We start from the raw sequence: 19000 nt of genomic DNA, 5'->3' as shown, positions 1-19000 counted from the left end.
ATTGAAGAATTCCAAACAGACTAAGGGTTTCCTTTCACAGTGTCTACTAGGGGGCTTTTAACAAGGGGGCCCATCCCTTGGTATTTAAGATACAGTCCCTAAGGTTGTGCTTTGAGGCTTCCCCTGCTGCTCTCTCCCAGGTGCCAGGTAGCCCCACTGAGAACAAAGTACAATGCCTAAAGAGTGACAAGTCCTCAACCCTGTGGTGCAGGCTTTAAACCTGCTCGAGAGATTTCTGGTTCAGCTTATGACCAAGCAAGGAACAATTCTTAGAGGGTTGTGTTGTTCCCATCAGCACTGGAGACAAAGAAATGGGATGGGACATACGAGTCAGGAGGTCCCACTGTCCCGTACCTTGGCTTGCTCCTGTGAGGGACAAGTGTCAGCTGACCAGCCCTGACGTAGTTAACGCTTTCTCCTCCTCTGGGATAGATGGGATAGATGGCCTGGCTGCTGTAGGCTGCTGTGTTAATGAAACAGTGCTAATACTTGTTATTTATTGAGCATCTCTTGAGTGATAAGTACATTCTTAGGGCCTCCTATATGTCATTTCACTGAGACTTCTTGACTCTAAAATGAACTAGGGACCATAATGACCACAGATAAGGTAATTGAGGCTTAGAGAGGAAAGTCGAACCACTGGCCAAGTTCACACGGCAGAGCCAGGATTCAAACCCAGTCTTGCTCTGCTGCTCCTGTTTAAGGACATGCCAAAGGTGTCCTTTTCTCCCATCTGGTTAATTCTTTTAGATGGGGATGGAATGCATGCCGGGGACGTGGAAGAATGGTGTCATGTAAGCAACACAGCACCAGGAGATGACAGTCCCAGTTAGACCTTGACTCCCCCTCTCTGTCATTGAACTTCCTTACACAGATCACTTCTTTGGGCCTCAGTTTCCTCATTTGTAAGCTGAATCTGTTCAATGGGATGATCTATAAAGTTTTTTCCCATATATCTTTTTAGGTTGCTTCTAGCTTTTAGTGAGGAGTGAATCTGATGAATCACACTACATACTAGAGTTTCACCTAATCATTCATTTACTCATTCAATGAAGGTTTACTGTGCACCTTCTATGAGCCAGGGCCAAGATAGAATGATGAGTCATTTCAGATACGGGTCCTTCCCTCATGGAGTTTACAGGGTGTTGCAACGGTCAGGATACTAGCCAAGAGCCCTGCTGCATTATTGTGTCAAACACTATTATTATTATTTTCATCATCATCATCAAATTTATTGTTACATAGCATTGGGAGCCAGGATGCCCACAGCACAGCATGAGCTACACGGTCGGTTACTGCCATCCTACCTTTCTGAGCTGACAGCTGGCTCTGACCCGCTTACATGCAGGACAGCTTTGTTTTCCAATTGTAAACATTTTAGAGCATTAATTTTTTAAGAAGCATTTCTTTCTTTTTTTTTTTTTTTTGTGGTACGCGAGGCTCTCACTGTCGGGGCCCCTCCCGTTGCGGAGCACAGGCTCTGGACGCGCAGGCTCAGCGACCATGGCTCACGGGCCCAGCTGCTCCAAGGCATGTGGGATCTTCCCGGACTGGACCACGAACCCGTGTCCCCTGCATGGGCAGGTGGACTCTCAACCACTGCGCCACCGGGGAAGCCCAAGAAGCATTTCTTTTTAAGCATGGAAAAGTGACAATTTTTCCATGAGCCCTGCTTTTTGGCCAGATTTAAAGAGCTGAACATGAGCAATTTGAGACACGGAAAAAAAACCAACAAAAACAACAACCTGTCACAGTTCAATAGCATGTTCTCAAATCTCCTATTCCCTGCAAGGGCTGCCTCCCAGTGTTCCCTCATGACTTCACTATTTTGAAAAGACAAATCCTTGAGTGTATAAAAAGAGGATGGAAAGAATTTCACTGCAAATTAATGAAAACTTCGTCTGTAAATGAAAAGGGTAAATCGATAGGAGAGGAGAAGTAAAGGGAAATTTGGCAACTTCTCCTGAATGTCTAGTGTGAGGAGGAAAAAATACCAATCCGTCACCCAGATCTTCAGAAGGGTTGCCTCAGGTCTAACCACCTGGGGCACTTTATCTGCCTCATTGCAGCTCCTGAGGACCACTGGCTTTACTGGGCATTTCCAGCAGTGGTTATGTCCACAGGCGTTGGAGCCAAACTGCCCAGGTGTGAATCTTCTTTTCACCCCTTAGTGGCCATGTGACTTCATGCAAATGACCTAACCTCAATCTCTTATCTGTAAAGAGAAGCTATCAAATTGTCAAAATTAGATAATAGATGTATAAAGTACTGAGTGAAGTGCCCGGTGCCTTGCTGTTATTCTTCCAAAAATGGAATTTATCTTGCTGTGTAACTGCATCAAGAGCAAGTATACAGATATACTTCCTATCGTTTCTGCCTCTAGGAACTATGTGTGCTTAGATACGTGCTGTATATGCACATATCCTGAAAACCGTCAGGAACCTCTTTGAGCAAGTGGCCTTCCTTATCAGCTGGCCGGCCACCTTGGTATGCATGGGATGGAAAGGTTTCCTGGGACATTGTTCATTTCCTGTTAAAATGGGGAAAGTCCCAGGCACACCAGGATGAGTTGGTTACCCCACACTTGGCAAGGCCCTCACAAGATTTCCAGACAAAAGGGGTGGGGGAACACCATGATACTGAAGCTGGCTCCAGTGAGAGGCCCCCCCCTGACTAGGGCCAGGGGCATCCATTGAACTAGAGACCAATGACCACTTTCCTTTAGTGCCAAATTTGAGCAAATAGAGGAAGAGGCCTAATTCACTACCCCTAAGTAATCTGCCCCCGATATGGGACTGTTTTGAGTAGGTTTCTCTTAAAACAGGTTCTCAACTCTGGCTGCTCATAAAAATTACCCCAAGGAATTAAAAAATATATATACTGATGCCTGGGTCCCATTGCCAAAAATTCTGATTTTATTGGTCCGGGGTGGGGCCTGAGCGTTGGTATTTTTAATAAGTTCTTTAGGAGACTCTAATGGGTAGCCTGGGTTGAGAACCACTAACTTATTTCTAGCTTGGAGTTGGCAACAGGTGCATAATGATTTATATTTTCCCAAATGACAAATTCAGACTTTCCTGATCTGAGTTTCAGCTGAGATGACTTGATCTTTTAGTAACATGTGTGGTGTTTTATTGAGTTGATTTGCCCGTGCTGGCATTTCCATTTGAGGAAAATTCCTTTGAGATTGAGTACTCTCTTTTTTCCCCCCGTTTCTTTTATGTCAGTATACTTACTGGTGTACTGCCTAGCTCAAAGTAATATGGTTTTAAAGCTTGAGAAAATTCAAAGTCTAGTTTTAGGGAATAGAAGAGTAGGGATGTTTCTGATAAGAAAAAAATAGACCTGTTTTTGGTGTCAGTTTTTCCTGGAGTTGTGGCGGGGAGAGCTGAGCCCCTTCCTTCTGGTATCTGGGTGGGGATGACTGCTTTTCCAGGCTGGTCAAAGCAAGTCTGAGTGGGCTTCAGGCTGGGCTAGCCTGGATAGAGGAAGACCAGTTGAGTGGTACTTACAGGCTTTGGAAATATGGGTTAAAGCTTCTTGCAGTGTTCTGAACCAGGTGGCAAGCTCTGGCTGCACCACCAGCCAGAAATCCAGAGGAAGCAAACTTCAAAAATTGTACTGTATTACTCAATGCTAAGGAGAAATGAGCTATTAAGACATGAAAAGACATGGAGGAACCTGAAATGCATATTACTAAGTGAAGGAAGCCAAACTAAAAAGTCCAATGATTTGATAATCTGGAAAAGGCAAAACAATAAAGATAATAAAAGGATTAGTGGTTGCCAGGGGCTACTAGGGAGGGAAGGATGAATAGTCAGAACACAGAGGAACTTTAGGGCAGTGAAACTGTTCTGTATGATACTGTAATGGTGGGTATATGTTTGTCAAAACCCATAGAATGTACAACACCATCAGTGAACCCTCACCTGAACTATGGACTTTGGGTGATGATGTGTCAGTGTAGGTTCATCATTTGTAACAAACAGCCCACTCTGGTGCAGGATATTGATGGTGGGGAGATTGTGTTTGTGTGAAGACAGAGACTCTTATGGAACTCTCCGTTCTTTTCATTCAATTTTGCTAGGAAGCTAAAACTGCTCTAAAAAATAAAATCTATTAAAAATTGTACAGGCAATAGTATGCATGTATAAATATTAGTGCCGAAGAATTTTTTTCTGGAATCTCATGTTCTAAAGATGGAGCAGCTGTGCATATATGAAGTAAAAGAGCTATTTTATTTGTTTTTCCCCAAACAACTGTATAACTGTTCACAGTGTAGAGATTTTGCCTGGGAAGATAGGGAGTGAAACACAGGCTGAGTGAGCCCCTCTTCGTGGGCTGTCAGCAATAGTAGAAATGCCCTAGGGGCTATTGGGATGAATCTGAAGCTTTGTCCTTGCTAGTGGAGTCTCCCTGTGAGGTGAACGAAACACATCCCCTAAGCCCAGCTTCCCCCAAGGCTAATGTTGACAGCTCAGCAGTGCACTGCCTTCCCTGTTCTCATTTTCTGTCAAGTCCTAAAGCCTTACAGTACATCCTGAACCTAATCCCAAAACCTGTGAGCCCCACGAGGGAGTCAGATACAGTCTCTATGCTCTAAATAGCTATTACTCAATCTAAGAAATGGGATGAGCAATAGGTTCAAAATTCATCACTTGTTCATCAGCGGTGTTGATCCCTTTAATATCCCAGCTAACCCTTGGTAGATGGGATTTCATGTTTTCAAATGTGAATTTGTACACACCGTTGACCACTTTAAAATTTTTTTCTTATAATGAAAATAATATACATTTATTGTGGAAATACTGCAAAGGAAAAAGAAGCAAAACATTCGCAGTTCTACTGCTTCAGAGATAACACTGTTAACAGCTGGGCGTGTATCCTGTTGATAACCTGTGCACACACATAAATACATATCTAAATGTGTTCTTCTACCAAAAAAATACTGAATACTCTTTTTTGGTAACCTGATTTTTTAACTTGTTTTAAAATTGGATGAACATCATTCCATGTGTTACCAAAGATTCTTATTCAATATTTTATCTATCTACACAAGTTTTTTATGCATTTTCCACCATTTCCTATTCTTTAACAATTAGTATTCATTTTTCAACTTCTTCTTTTAGAAACAATTTTTTTTCCTTTTTATTATTTCTTCAACTTTCTCTCTCCTTTAAGCTGCTTTAGTGAATGTCCCTTTGACTAAAATTTAAGAAATAGAATAGCTGGGTCCAAAGCTGGTTGCTATTTTAAGGCTGTTGATTATTATTGCCAAATTATTCCACCAAACTGTACACGTTTACACTGGTACTTTGCTAGTACTAGGTGTTCCCCTGCCCCTAATGAACGCTTGCTAATTTGAAAGTCCCCAGATGGGATTCCATTTTATGGACTTTTCTTTGACTGAGGTGAGATTGAACATTTTTTCAAATGTTTTTGACTGTTAATATTTTTCTCTTGAAAATTGCTCATTTGTGCCTATCCACCCAGTTATCTATTGGGGTTCCTCTTTTTCTGATTAACTTATAAAAACATTTTTAATATAAAGTCTATTAGTCCTGTCATATATAGTGTCAGCATTTCTCGCATCCATTTTCACTCTGTTTATAGTGGGGTTTTAGGAAACCATTTGATGCCTTTGTATTTTCTGCACTTCCTGTTGAATTTATCTGTCACGGATACGGCATTATAGTTCACTTGCCTCAGAGTTATTAAAAGGAAAGTTGTTTCCCCAAAGCCCCCTCTAAAGCACATTATGAGAGTTCAGTGGAATCATGTGTGTGTAATTGCAAGTCATCAGTGTCTCTATCCCCCACCTCAAACAGCTGTAAAAAGCACAGTTAATTTTTCTTGATCATTGACCCCTTATGAATCTGGGCAATGTTTAACTTGTAGGTGAGAATATCCAAGCCAGTTCACAATTTACTATGTGGCTGGCGACAAAGGGTTGAGGTGGGTTTGTGTGGGCTTTTTTTTTTTTTTTTTGATTCTGCTAAAATAACTTTATGTCTCTCTCCCCTAAGTTATGACATCTTATCAGATGTCAGACTTATCATCTAATGGGTCTATCTCTAGGTAATGTAATCCAGCTGGAGATTCAAGGTATGCAAAGCCCATGTTTTAAAACAAAAAGGTATTTCTCTCTAGACAGTAAATAAAAGTGATTTTTTTTCAGCTGTAAAAGGACAAAGGATTTTGAAATTATCCCACTGGGCAGGGCTTCCTAGACTTCTTTTTTTGCACTAGGCCATGGAGCTAACCCAGCATCTTCCAAATTTCTTCCATTTTTGTAGCAGTGTGCAGAGTGCCTTGGATGGGACTAGAGTCACTCCATGCTGTGATGATTAAAAGCCCAGGGTCTTCTCAGGCTAGAAGATGTCTAACTAGAAGATGTCTGGTTCTCACAACCAGACATCTAAAAGTGTCATCAGCAGACCATTGACCAGTGTATGGAGGAGTCAAAGACTTGATCATTTCTCCTTTTAAGTATCTTCACTGTCCTCTCAAGGTTGTATGTTTTTCTTTTCGAGGAAAAACATTTAACATTTAACACTGCAAATGTACCAAGAAGTATAAATGGTCCATAGCTTTGGTGAGACATTCTCAAAGCTGCCTAACTTAACTAAGGTGTATTGTTTCAGTCCATTTTCAAAGTTTAAACAGTTCTGTGTCATTGGGTCTTCCTTTCTGAGTTTCTATGTTTCATAGCCCTGAAACCCAAGTACTGTTGTCCATTCTTATTGCTCTGTTGCAAGAAGAAATGATCCAACCCCTGGTCCCAGTCTCCTGGTCTTAAGACATTGCTGTAGCTAGAGTCAGAGGATAAAATTAAATGAATGACTGAGAACAATTTGCCTCAAAGCACGTTTTGAGGAATCAGCACCAGGTTGGTACTTTATGTGAATTACCAGTAAGATCGACAACAAGACAACCACTTGTGACATCCCAGTCATTGATCCAAATGCCTGGGCGTATTTAGTTACGTCATCATGATAGTAACCCATGAGGGAGGGGCTATTATTTCCCTATGTTACAGATGAGGACAGCAAGTCACACAAAGGTCAGTGGCTGAGCCAGAATTTGAATGTGAGCAATCTGACTCCAGAGCCTACCCACTGAGTGTGATTAAATTCATATGACAACCCGACAAGATGGGTGATGGTGTCCCCATTTTACAGATGAGAAGCTGAGACTCAGAAAGGTTAACAACTTTGCGATAACTTCTCACATTCCGGGGTAGTAGAAGAGTTTAGTTTTAAACCCTAATTCCAAAGCCTTCCCCATGCTTTTTCCATTATATCACCTTTCTTACACTACAACACATTCCTTTGTATTCAGGACAGAGCTTACAATTGGCCAATAGACAGATGCTTAAATGAGCCTCCAACATATTCCTCTGGGTTCTTTTTGCACAGGAAGCTACCTGTTTAGCCTGCACACTTGATCGTGTGAATGCCACAATATGAGCTGCCTCTCTTTCTATGTAAATAGCTAGAGGAATAAGCTTCCCAGTTCCTTCCTGCCTCAGGGACTTTGTGCTTTGTCCCCAGATCTCTGCATGGCTGACTCCTTCTTCTCGGGTATCAGCTCACGTATCATCACTTCAGCGGGGCTGACCCTGACTACCTGTATTCGTTTCCTAATGCTGCCATAACAAATTACCGAGAACTGGGTGGCTTAAAACAGCAGAAGTTAATTTTCTTCTAGTTGTGGAGGCCAGAAGTCTGAAATCAGGGTGTTGGCAGAGCCATGCTTCCTCTGAAGTCTTTAGGGGAGAACCTTTCCTTGCCTCTTTCAATTTCTGTTGTCTCCCTGCCTTCCTTGGCTTGTGGCAGCATAATTCTCATCTCCACTTCTGTCTTCACATAACCTGCTCCTTTGGATTTCTCCTCCCTGTGTCTTCTCTTCTCAGAATACTTGTCATTGGATTTTGGGCCCACCTGGGTAATCCAGGCTGATCTCACCCCAACATCCTTAACTTAATTATATCTGCAGGACTATTTCCCCAGATAAGGTCACATTCACAGGTTCTGGGTGGCCATATCTTCGGCGGGTAGAGTGGGGTTAGGGAGTACCATTCAACCCTACTCTAGGTGAGCTGCACTGCCCTAGTAAGGAAGTCTTTCCTGATATCGTGCTCTGTGACATTATCACCCAGTTTAATTTTTTTCATAGCTCTTGTCCTTATTTGACACATGTTGTTCTTTCATCTACTTTCCTGTCGCCTCCCTGCCTTCTTGAATTCAAACTTGTTGAATAAAGAGCTATCCTGTTCACTGCCGTATCCCTAGTACCTAGACCAATGCTTGGTGTACTGTAAGGATCACCGAATATTTACTGAATGAACGATATCATTAGTCAAATGTGATGTCAGCTTGGCTCTTGGATCCTTTCAGCAACTTCCAGGATTTTATTTTACTTTTTGATATTGTTTTGTGTTATTTGAATTTCGGTTGCATACTTTTAGAAATGCAAGTTTATTATGGGACATGGTTTTTTTTTTTTTTTTTGTGGTACGCGGGCCTCTCACTGTTGTGGCCTCCCCCGTTGCGTAGCACAGGCTCCAGACGCACAGGCTCAGCGGCCATGGCTCACGGGCCCACCCGCTACGCGTCACGTGGGAGCCTCCCGGACCGGGACACGAACCCGCGTCCCTTGCATCGGCAGGCAGACTCCCAACCACTGCGCCACCAGGGAAGTCCTGTGGGACATGTTTTTCACACAATAGATAAATATATCCTACCATTTCAATGTAACACTCAAGTGCTAACTGGTCTTCATAGTTCATTTAGCTTTAACTTTTCCCCCGTGAACAAATCTTCAGCAGACTGTTCCTTTCTCCCATAGGCTCTGATCACCTCCGGGAGAAAGATGGCCTCTGGGCTGTCTTGGTCTGGCTCTCCATTATCGCTGCCCGGAAGCAGAGTGTGGAGGAAATTGTCCGAGATCACTGGGCCAAATTTGGCCGCCACTACTACTGCAGGTGAGAAGGGCAAGGGTCTCTGTGTGGACCCTGGGAAACTGCTCTTAGAGAAGGTTTTTTTTAAAAAAAAAAGTGGGCTAGAACCTTAGGAGGGAGGCATCTTTCAGGAAGATCTGAGGAGCAGAGACGCTAGAGCCAGATAACCCTGAGAGGTGGTAACAGTGGTGTCAAGGAGTACCCCTCCCCTGGTGACACCCCTCTGTCATCTTTTCATCCTGCCTGTACGGTGGGCAGCCATCCCCAGAGGTTATCTGAACTACAGAACCTTGAAAGGTCCTTTGGTGGCCATGAAAGTTGTACAGTCATACTGGGGGCTTTCCTTGTTGGCTCTCCACCCATAATTATCAAGGAAAGCGAGGCAAAGACAGAAGTTCCCACTAATGGTCCAAACTGTGACCAAGATGCCTGAGCTGGCATCCTCTGAAGGGACCACATGGCTCAGGAGCCCCAGATTTTGCTAAAGTTTTGTCCGCATGAAAGGAGTTACAGAAAAAAGAAATATTACCCTGGGAAGGAGGGAGGGGAAAGGTCAGTGGCAAAGAGCTTAGGGTTGGGGGTTTCTACCACTTTCCTGTTGTTGAAGCAAGCGATGGGGGCAGAGTCTTCTGGCTGTGTGGCTGCCTACTAGATATGCTAGTACCAAGCCATGGTTTAGGGGGAGCAGTGGTCGGAAAGGATGTTAACTGTGGAGAATGTGGGATTAGGGCAGGGAATCCTTGGGTAGTCTCAGCGGCTCTCTGTGTATTAAAAACAGAGACGGTGCCTCATTGGCTTTGCTTATGAATAGTTAACTACTTTGGATGTTTGGTTGCGTTTCAAGAGCTTAAGGGACAGAAAGAAAGCTTTAGACTTCCCTTATAAGGTGATTGTTTCTTCTCTTAAGAGGTCATTTACTTAAATAAATATCAGAGAATAAGGAAGCCTGTGATAGTTTTCAGTAGAATCAAAGAGACTGCAGTACTGTGGGAAATGTAGACAGCGCCATCATATTCTTGGTGTCTGTTTAGTTAAGAAGGCTGAGGATGTGACAGGCGGGAAATCACCTCAAATTATTCATTGTGTTATAATAAGGACTCTCAAGGCAGGCGGGAACTTGTTTTATTCACTAGTATTTCTAACAAGTGCCCAAAATCCTGATTCCTGTGGGCTTTTTTGGCATACCAGAGGGACCAGTTGGCACAGCAAATTGTTTTATTGCCTGAAGCTGCTCCAAAAACTCCAACCTGATAAAATATATTATGACTGCCAGCCTCTGGCTTAGTGAGATCGCTCTGAGTCAGGGATGCGTTCCTCATAATTTGTGGAATGATTATCTAGCTTTCTGCCAGCATTTTGAAGACATGGTATTATGATAAGTGTACTTGTAATATAGTTCATTTTTTCGTGGCCAAGAGGTTACATGACAATTACTTTTTTCATAACAAATACCATATTAGAGAATATAATGCAGTGGAGGTATAAATTCTTGTAGGACTTTGAATTATGTTTCAGATTTCTGTACAAGGAGATCACAGAGATAAAGAAAAAGGCAAGGGAATAGGTAGAATGAAAGTAAACATTTCCTTCAGCCTCTGGGAAAGGTAGGTTAAAAGTGCTTGTGAAAGAAAATGATTTCTAGCCTGACGGCTTTCTTGGTGGGGAGGAGATAATCAAACAATTTTGGCTTAACTAATACTGAGCCTGCAGTTGTATCTGAGAACCCAGATGATTTTCCTTGTGTGAGTGGACCCCAGAAGGAATTCTCCATTTTGAAATTTCTTTCCTTGAAAGTGTGTTGGTGGTGGCGATGGTCAGAGGGGGTGTTTTGGGGTAGTGAGGGGAAGGTAGAAAGTGTGTTGGTGGGGGTGATGGTCAGAGGGGGTGTTTTGGGGTAGTGAGGGGAAGGTAGTGCTAGAACCTGCATGTGCATGAAGATGAGCATTTGGGCAGCTGGTCTGATGACCTCAGCCATAGACTGGATGTGACCTGTCACATTAGCGTATTTTCTCAACTTCTGAATCTCTTTTCAGTGCCTCTCTGTCTCCTGCTACACCCTCTTATCCCAACCTCCTGCCCCTCTCTGCTTGGCTAGGTTTTACCTTCCCAAAAAGTAATCTTTAAAGAGAATCTAGGATTAGAACACACACCTTGTGTAAGAGAGAACAGAAGAGAGGGGGGATGCAGGTGCAGGGGACCCATTGTTAGCCATGGTATCATTCCTTTCAGCCAATACCCTGTTGTCTGCTGAAGTCACAAAAGGTCTTGGGTGGAAAAAAGTAGTAACAACCATTCAGATCTTCCTTCTTTAGTTCACTCTGAGAACTCACCTTCTTTCCTGTTTACAGAGAGCCCAATGTGAGATCCCACCACAGCTGCGTGAGCACAGCTGCCCCACCTAGGGCTTCCTTCTTAAACAGAGCCCCGTGGGTGTGCCATAAGGACTTGGTCAAAACCATCTGACATCGGGAAAGACCCTTCCTTATGGCAGTGACTAAGAATAAAAGTAATTAATAGTTTTAAGCACTGGCGTCGGGCATTGTGCCAACTACTTGGTATGCATTATCATATTTAAACTCCACAACAACAAATGAGATAAGGGTTATTTTTAGTCTTTTTTTTTTCCCTAATCACCTCCCAGCCCCATTGTTATATTTGATGTTCTTGGCTAGGGGGATCTTCTTTTTAATGGAACAATTGTGATATTTCTTCCAAGTTTCCAAGAGGGTTTTATGGTACATTGAATTCCCTTCCTCCTTCTCTCTTCCCCTGCCTTGATTCCTCTCTCTCCTTCCTTTCTTCCTTCACATCCTCCCATCTTTCATTCCATCACTTACAAAAAACACTACTTGTCAGAAGCAACAGAGAACAAAACAGGTAAGATCTCTACCCTCCTGGAGCTTACAGTACTCAGGGGCAAAGACAAGAAATAAGGAAACAAATATATAAACAAAGTAAATACAGATTGGGGTAACTACCAAAAGAAGAAATAAAGGATGATAAGAGGCGGGGGAGAGATAGAGGGAAGCTACCTTAGATGACTGGTCAGAGAAGGTCACTTTCTAGAGGTAACACTAAATTTGGAAGCTGAAGGAAGGGAAAGTGTCAGCTATTTGAGTAGCCTGGGGAAGATTGTACCAGGGAAAGGAAACAGATAGCAAGAGCAAAGGCCCAACGAAGGGAAAGGGCAAAGTGTCTCTGAGGACTGAAGAGGGGGCCCATGTGGCTGGAGCATAGCGAACCAGAGCGAGAGTGGGACAGAGTCAAATCAAGGACGTGGGCAGGTCAGATCCCACAGTGCCTTGTAGGCTGTGGTTAGGGTTTTGACTCTTGCTGTCAACATGACAGGCATTTTTGGAGGGATTTAAAGGAAAGGATTGGCATGATTTGATGTTTACAAGATGATGCTGGCTGCTGTGTGGGGAATGAATGGAGGGCTGGCAGGGGGAAGAGGGGTGACCAGCTGCAGATGCTTCTCTGTGCTGTTCTTCTTTCAACAAAACCAATGATTAAATGACCTTGAGAGGCCCACCCAGCTGCTGGTTCTCTGATAAGATTTGTGTTTATCCTGTGTCCTGCTCCTCCCTCACCAGGTTTGATTACGAGGCGTTAGAGCCCAAGACGACCTATTACATCATGAGGGACCTGGAGGCCTTGGTCACAGACAAGTCCTTCATCGGCCAGCAGTTTGCTGTGGGGAGCCACGTCTACAGTGTGGCGAAGACAGACAGCTTTGAGTACGTGGACCCCGTGGATGGCACTGTGACCAAGAAACAGGTACTTGCTATGAAATCGCCAGAACAGGTTATCAAGCAGAGGAGGGGTGGTGTGCGGTGGGGATGCAAAATATCCTACAACTGGAGAGATCTTCAGCGATGATCTGCTCCGAGCCCTTCATTTTACAGATGAGAGCCCTGTGGCCAGGAGAGAGGAAAGCCCTCGGCGAAGGTTACCTACCTCCTTAATGGCAGAGAGTGGATTAGAATACAGGGCCCTGGCTCTCTGTCCAGTATTCTCTCCACTTGGTAACTGATGGGCCAACACCACAAATAGATTTAGACCCAACATTTCTTTCTGAAATGTTTGCAGCCTGCAGTCCCTCTATATAGTGGCCATGACTGGTGACAGATTCAGAAAAGTTTCCAAGAGCAAGGGATCCCTTTCCTTGGGACCCCCGGGTACAGGGATGTTTCACCTTTTATTACCTTATGTCATTACCTTATGTCAATGATAGGAGCTTAGCCAGATGGGTTTGTTACTCCTGGTAGGGGAAGAGACAATTGGAAATTTTGCCCCACAAACCCCAAAGTAAGATTTGTGGTGGAGAATTATATTAAATGAAAGATAAGTGGCAAAATCAACCACAACTTTTATTATGATCTCATCTCTGTGAATTGTATGAGAGATGTTGAAAGCTATTACCATTATTTTTCTTCTTGATTTTGTTTATTTATTGGCTATGGCAATGTTGGCCACTCTGGGAGCACATTTTAACATTTATAGTCTAAATAAGACACTGAGTAATGTTAAGAGGAGTTCCATTCTAAAATCCCCAAATTCTTATCTTCTTATACGTGCTTCACCAAGTACAGACAACAAAATAAATCAGAAGCTGTAGGCTTTAGGGGACTAGATGTAACGGTAGATATTGCTATTTTTATTTTGACTGGTGTTTCACACATAGTCCTTGCCCTAGGGTCCCCTGACTTGCCGATGTTCCAAAGCCCATTACCCTCCTGTTACTCTTGTTATATTCTCCCTCTGGTCTGCTTAGTTTTGTAGTGATCTTTCATCTCTATCAAAATGTCAGTCTTTCATTCTTGAAGGCCTTCCATGGCTGGACAAATTGATTACAGTCTTACTTTGGAAAGGTGTAGGGTAGTGGAGAAAATAGTGTTTAAGAAGTTTGAAGACCCAGAATTGAATCCTATCCCTGCCACTTATTAGTTGGGAAGGTTGTTGGATTTCTTTGAGCCACAGTTTCTTCCTCATCTGTGAAACATCTATCTCACAGAGTTGTTTAAGAAATAGAATGAAATAGCATACATAAAAACTCCTAACCTTTACGCAAGGCTTTGTAGTTGTGATTTGTTTTGCACAAGGATGCTTTCTTGTAGAATGGATTGAATTCTCTCCAAAATAATACCAGTGAATCCCTGGAGATATGAAGCCAGCACACAGCACATGTGCATCTTTGAGCCTCCATGTCTCAGATAATCTATTCCAGTTTGGTACCATATTTTCACTTCTGTTTCACACAGGGTCCTCAGAACAAACTTCCCTAATCCAAGACTTATTTTGTTGTTGTTACTGTAGAATTTAAGAGTCGTAAAATACATGCTCTCTAAAGTATCCCTGAGAGGTTTTTTGTTCCCTGATGAGGAAGGCTTGAAAACTATTCCTTGAAGGGAATGTCTAGTCATTGGTAGGTTCTGGACCATATCAACTCATGCAGAGCTTGTTTGTTGAGCTCATTTGTTTATGAGCTCATAACAAATGAGCTCATTTGTTATGAGCTCAGCTGTTAAATCTACTAATACTCTACCTTGTTTCTTCTTCAATGAACTCAGCATTTGGGTGCTTTTTTTTTCTTGGCTTTTCTTTAATCATTCACACCAGGCTAATTCCTCAACTGGATCTCAAGTTTGGACTTCGATTTATTCTGTGTTCCTCCCCTTCAGCCCTGAATATTGGTTTCTGTTTTTACTCCGGCATTTATTGATGTTTTCCCCATACTCTTTCATCTGTCCTCAAAGGTGACCATAAATAGATAAGTGCTACCAGGACCTGCTCTTGGGAGTTTCTCAAGTAACAAAGGAAGGGTAGTTTTTCATCTTCCTGGATTCCAGGACCCAAGTGATACCTTCATTAGCTGGTGGCCCTGAGTCACACTAGAGATTCTTGCTGGTCTGGGTTTGGCTCAGTGAGGGTTTCGGGAGATCAGTTAACACTCAGCGGCATCCCTATTGTCAGCAAGCCACAGATGGTTCTTTCACCACAGTTGTTCCTGTTGGAACAGAGGGGAAATTCCTCCACAGGTGTGGCCATTGCTAATCTTTCACCACTGAGGACCATGTTTCAGCACTCGTGGGATGTCAGTAGTATCAGCATTCACCTCAGGGGACAGTTGAGTCTGGGGCATAGTTTACGCAACGTTGTTGCAAAATAAACTATCCATTCCTAAAAGACATATTTGAATTTAAATAAACTAGTATTATTTTTAAATAGTCATAAAGTGCTTTGGTGCATTCATTCAGTAGGTATTTCTTGAGAGCCTATCAAATGCATAATATTGGCTTTTTTCATGGTGCAGTTTTTTAATATAAATATATAACTGCTCTATTGAGATATAATTCGCATAACATACCGTTCACCTATTTAAAGTGTACCATTCAATGGTTTGTAGTACATAGAGAAAGTTGTGCAATTGTTACCACAATCAATTTTAGCACATTTTTTAATCAACCTCCCCCCAAATAAACCATCTACTCTTTAGCTATCATCTCCCTTCTAACCCCTGGGAACCAATGATCTACTTTCTGTCTCTATAGGTCTTCCTATTCTGGACATTTCACATAAGTGGAATCATATAATATGTGGTCCTTTGTGACTGGCTGCTCTCACCTAGCACAATGTCTTCAGGGTCTATCCGTGCTATACCATATATCACTACTTCATTCATTTTTATTGCCGAATAATAATTCCACTGTGTAGATAAACTACATTTTGTTTATCCACTCAGTTGATGGACATGTGAGATGGTTCTACTTTTTTACTATTATGAATAATGCTGCTGTGAATATTCATGTAGGTTTTTGTGTAGACGTAGGTTTTCAGTTCTCTTGGGTACATACCTAGGAGTGGAATTACTGGATCAAATGGTTAACTCTCTGTTTAACCTTTAAAGAAGCTGCCAGATAGTCTCCAAACACAATTGTACTATTTTACACTCCTACTGGCAGTGTATGAGGGTTCCAATTTCTGCACACTTCCACCAACCCTTGTTATTATGTTTTTTCAATTATAGAATACTGTAACTTAAAAATAGTCTACTATATTATGGGTTATTTCAAAATTAAGATACAAGGAGACTTAACCTCCACAAGGAGAAACAGAAGTATGCTTCACCTAGCAAAACTGAAAGGAAACATAATAATGTAACATCTCTCTTTGCTGTCGGAGGCCGATTGCTATGGTTTCTCCAGTGTTCTGTCATGTTGGAGTCAGACAGACATAGGTTTGAAGGCTGGCTTTGTCACTGCCTAGATTTGTGGCTTCGGGCATGTTACTTAACTTCTTTGAACCTCAACACAGTGAAGGAGAGGGGGAGGGCATGCTGATAATTACCATATAGGGTTATGGAGAAGGTTTTAGGAGAAAGACTTATAAAGCCCCCAGGCACAGTAGCTAGTACTCATTTGATGCTCAAGAAATATCAGTTCCTTCCCCCTTATCAGAAGCCTTAACTTGACTGCATGTCAGTCTGAGGAAAGGGCGTGAGTGGCATTTAAGTGTATAGGCTTAAAGTCAGATTGTCTTGGATTTGAGCTTCGGCTCTGCCACCTCCTGGCTGGGTGATCTTAGGCAAGTTACTCAACCTCCCTGTGCCTTTCTCTCCTATCTGTGGAAATAGGAATAGTAATTGTGGCTAACTCATACGGCCATTGGGAGAATTCAATCAGATAATAGATATAAAGTCCTAGTACCTAATAAACATTAATAACTGGTTAACTAAAATAAGTTATGCTAAAAGAGCATCCTTGGGAAAGAAAGATTTTGGCATTTAATGAACCATAAATGATAAGCAAAGCAGTGGGGAAGAGCATATACAACAACAACTTTGCAGGGTGTCACGCGAAGATACGGGAAGGCCCCGTCAGTTTCTGAGCTATCTGTGAATTGATTCAAACTCACATTTCTCTGCCTCCCCCCACGGCCCCCCACCCTCCATCACACATACATTTTGCTTCAGAAAGAAAAAGGTTTTTTAAGGCAGCTCTGTCCCCTTTTTGTCCTTGATTTGAGGTCAGAGTCAGGAAACAGACCGTGGGAAAAAAAAAAAAGCTGTTTTACATGTATCTCTAGAGATAAGAAATGCTTCTCCATCCAAAATGAAATGAAAATCCTGTTCTGGTGATAAGCCATCCCTCCCACCCGCACCCACCATCTACTCCACTCCTATGGAAATGTTCAGCAAAATCTATCCTGCCGGGCTTCCCTGGTGGCGCAGTGGTTGGGAGTCCACCTGCCGATGCAGGGCACGCGGGTTCGTGCCACGGTCCGGGAGGATCCCACATGCCGCGGAGCGGCTGGGCCCGTGAGCCATGGCCGCTGAACCTGCGCGTCCGGAGCCTGTGCCCCGCAGCGGGAGAGGCCACAGCAGTGAGAGGCCCGCGTACCACAAAAAAAAAAAAAAAATCTATCCTGCCTGTGAGATCCTGTGGAGGTCATTCAAAGAGCAAGAAGGAACCCCCTGAAGTACTCATCCCCTGATGTGAATTCCCAGGGACCTCACTGGCCTCACTGTGGCCTGTCGGGTCTCATGGAATTTACTATGGCTGCCTCCAAGTGTCTGATATTTTTGTGACCTTGGGTGCCAGGAGAAAAGTTGATGTGTGTCTTCCATTAAACAGAACCCAAGAGAGGCTCTGATTTAGAAATAGCAGTTGAGAGGCGTGGTTCAACAATCGCAGCTCGTCTTTCTGTGGTCCCATGAGGATGTGTCACTTGTTATTTTCTGGTAAAATCTAGTCACATGAATGAATGATGATGGTTTCTTCAAATACGAGTGGGAAAAATAGCCAGTAGCTACTGTGAGAGTAGGGGAGCAGTTGGATCAAACTGCTGACTAATTTAAGAGGTTCTTGATTTATGCCTTATAAATAGATGGGAGAGATGAGGAAGGGTTAGACGGCTCCTGAAGGCATGAAGGGTGGCCCAGTCTTTCCTCAAGGATGGATTCATTGTGCAAATATCAAGATTTTCCATGGTGCTTGGCGCGCTCTCTCTTCCCTCAACCGTCACTTTCCCCGGGAACATTATCAATACTCAGATTATCTGTTAGTGTTTTCCTCCCCATCTCATCCTTCTAGCCCTGACTATGAGACTCTCCGGCTTTGGGAGAAGGGATGCTCCAATGCCGGTGCTGTGAAAGAAAGACAACTTCACAAATGGTACCAGCACTGAGTGATGGCATATTGCCACCAGGGTGGGCATCAGTCCAGAACTATGACCTGTATTTTGAAAATTAGCTTTGAAATGAGAAACCTTGATACTTCAGGAGCAATATTTAACCAAACAAATCTCTCTTTATGTCTCATCCAACTCCTTTATTTCTATTTAAAAGATCAAAACTCATTAAATTCTATGAGTGCTGAAGTCATTTGCAAGTAAAAGTTCAGCTGATATTTTAAAAAAAAAAAAAACTGATGTAAATAAATGCATACCAGTTAGCTGATGTGGAAAACCAAATCCAATTTGATTATGTCAGACTAACTTTGAGCTTATTAATACCTCTTCAAGTTATGCAGCCTGTGTGGAAACATTTTTGATGTTGTCCTTAACCTGGAAAAAAGAACCATTTGAAATTAGTTCAGAGACAAAGCACACTTTGAAGACTGATTCTGAAGTCAGTTTTCTTTTAGTGTTGTTATTTTAATATACAAGAAGGTGTCTGTACTTCTTAATTTTGGTATTTAGAAATAATAAAGAAAGTGAATTGGCAATCTTGAAATCACATTTCAGTCTGACATGTGGTGCTTCAATATATACTGCGGTGTTGCCAACTCCTGCTCAACAGATATAGAGAAGTTTACTGAGGCCTCGTCTCTGGTGGCCTCACATGAAGGCAACTGAACAGTCTTAGCTGGAAAATCTGGGGCCCCAGAGGGGCTCTCTACTCAGAGTTAACTGGTCATCCTTTAACTTCAAGCTTCAACTTTTATTACATTCCAATCAATGAACCAAGTGAGAGACTGTCATATTAACAATCCTTGTCCTATAATATGCCATTTGCTAGAGTGTGCTTTGGGCATCTAG

At 42.7% G+C, this 19000-nt stretch overlaps 1 protein-coding gene across 1 annotated transcript in view; it reads left to right on the top strand.

The window, feature by feature from the left end:
- Window positions 1-19000, top strand: part of PGM5 (phosphoglucomutase 5) — a 190735-nt gene that overhangs the window by 125498 nt on the left and 46237 nt on the right. Inside the window, exons 8-9 of the mRNA XM_067744220.1 lie at window positions 8851-8986; window positions 12556-12739. Coding sequence (XP_067600321.1) covers window positions 8851-8986; window positions 12556-12739 — 320 coding nt within the window. The remainder of the gene's footprint in view (window positions 1-8850; window positions 8987-12555; window positions 12740-19000) is intronic.

This window comes from Pseudorca crassidens, chromosome 7 (assembly GCF_039906515.1).
Source record: "Pseudorca crassidens isolate mPseCra1 chromosome 7, mPseCra1.hap1, whole genome shotgun sequence".
In the NCBI taxonomy this organism is placed as follows: domain Eukaryota; kingdom Metazoa; phylum Chordata; class Mammalia; order Artiodactyla; family Delphinidae; genus Pseudorca; species Pseudorca crassidens.
This window is presented reverse-complemented; position numbering and strand designations above follow the sequence as displayed.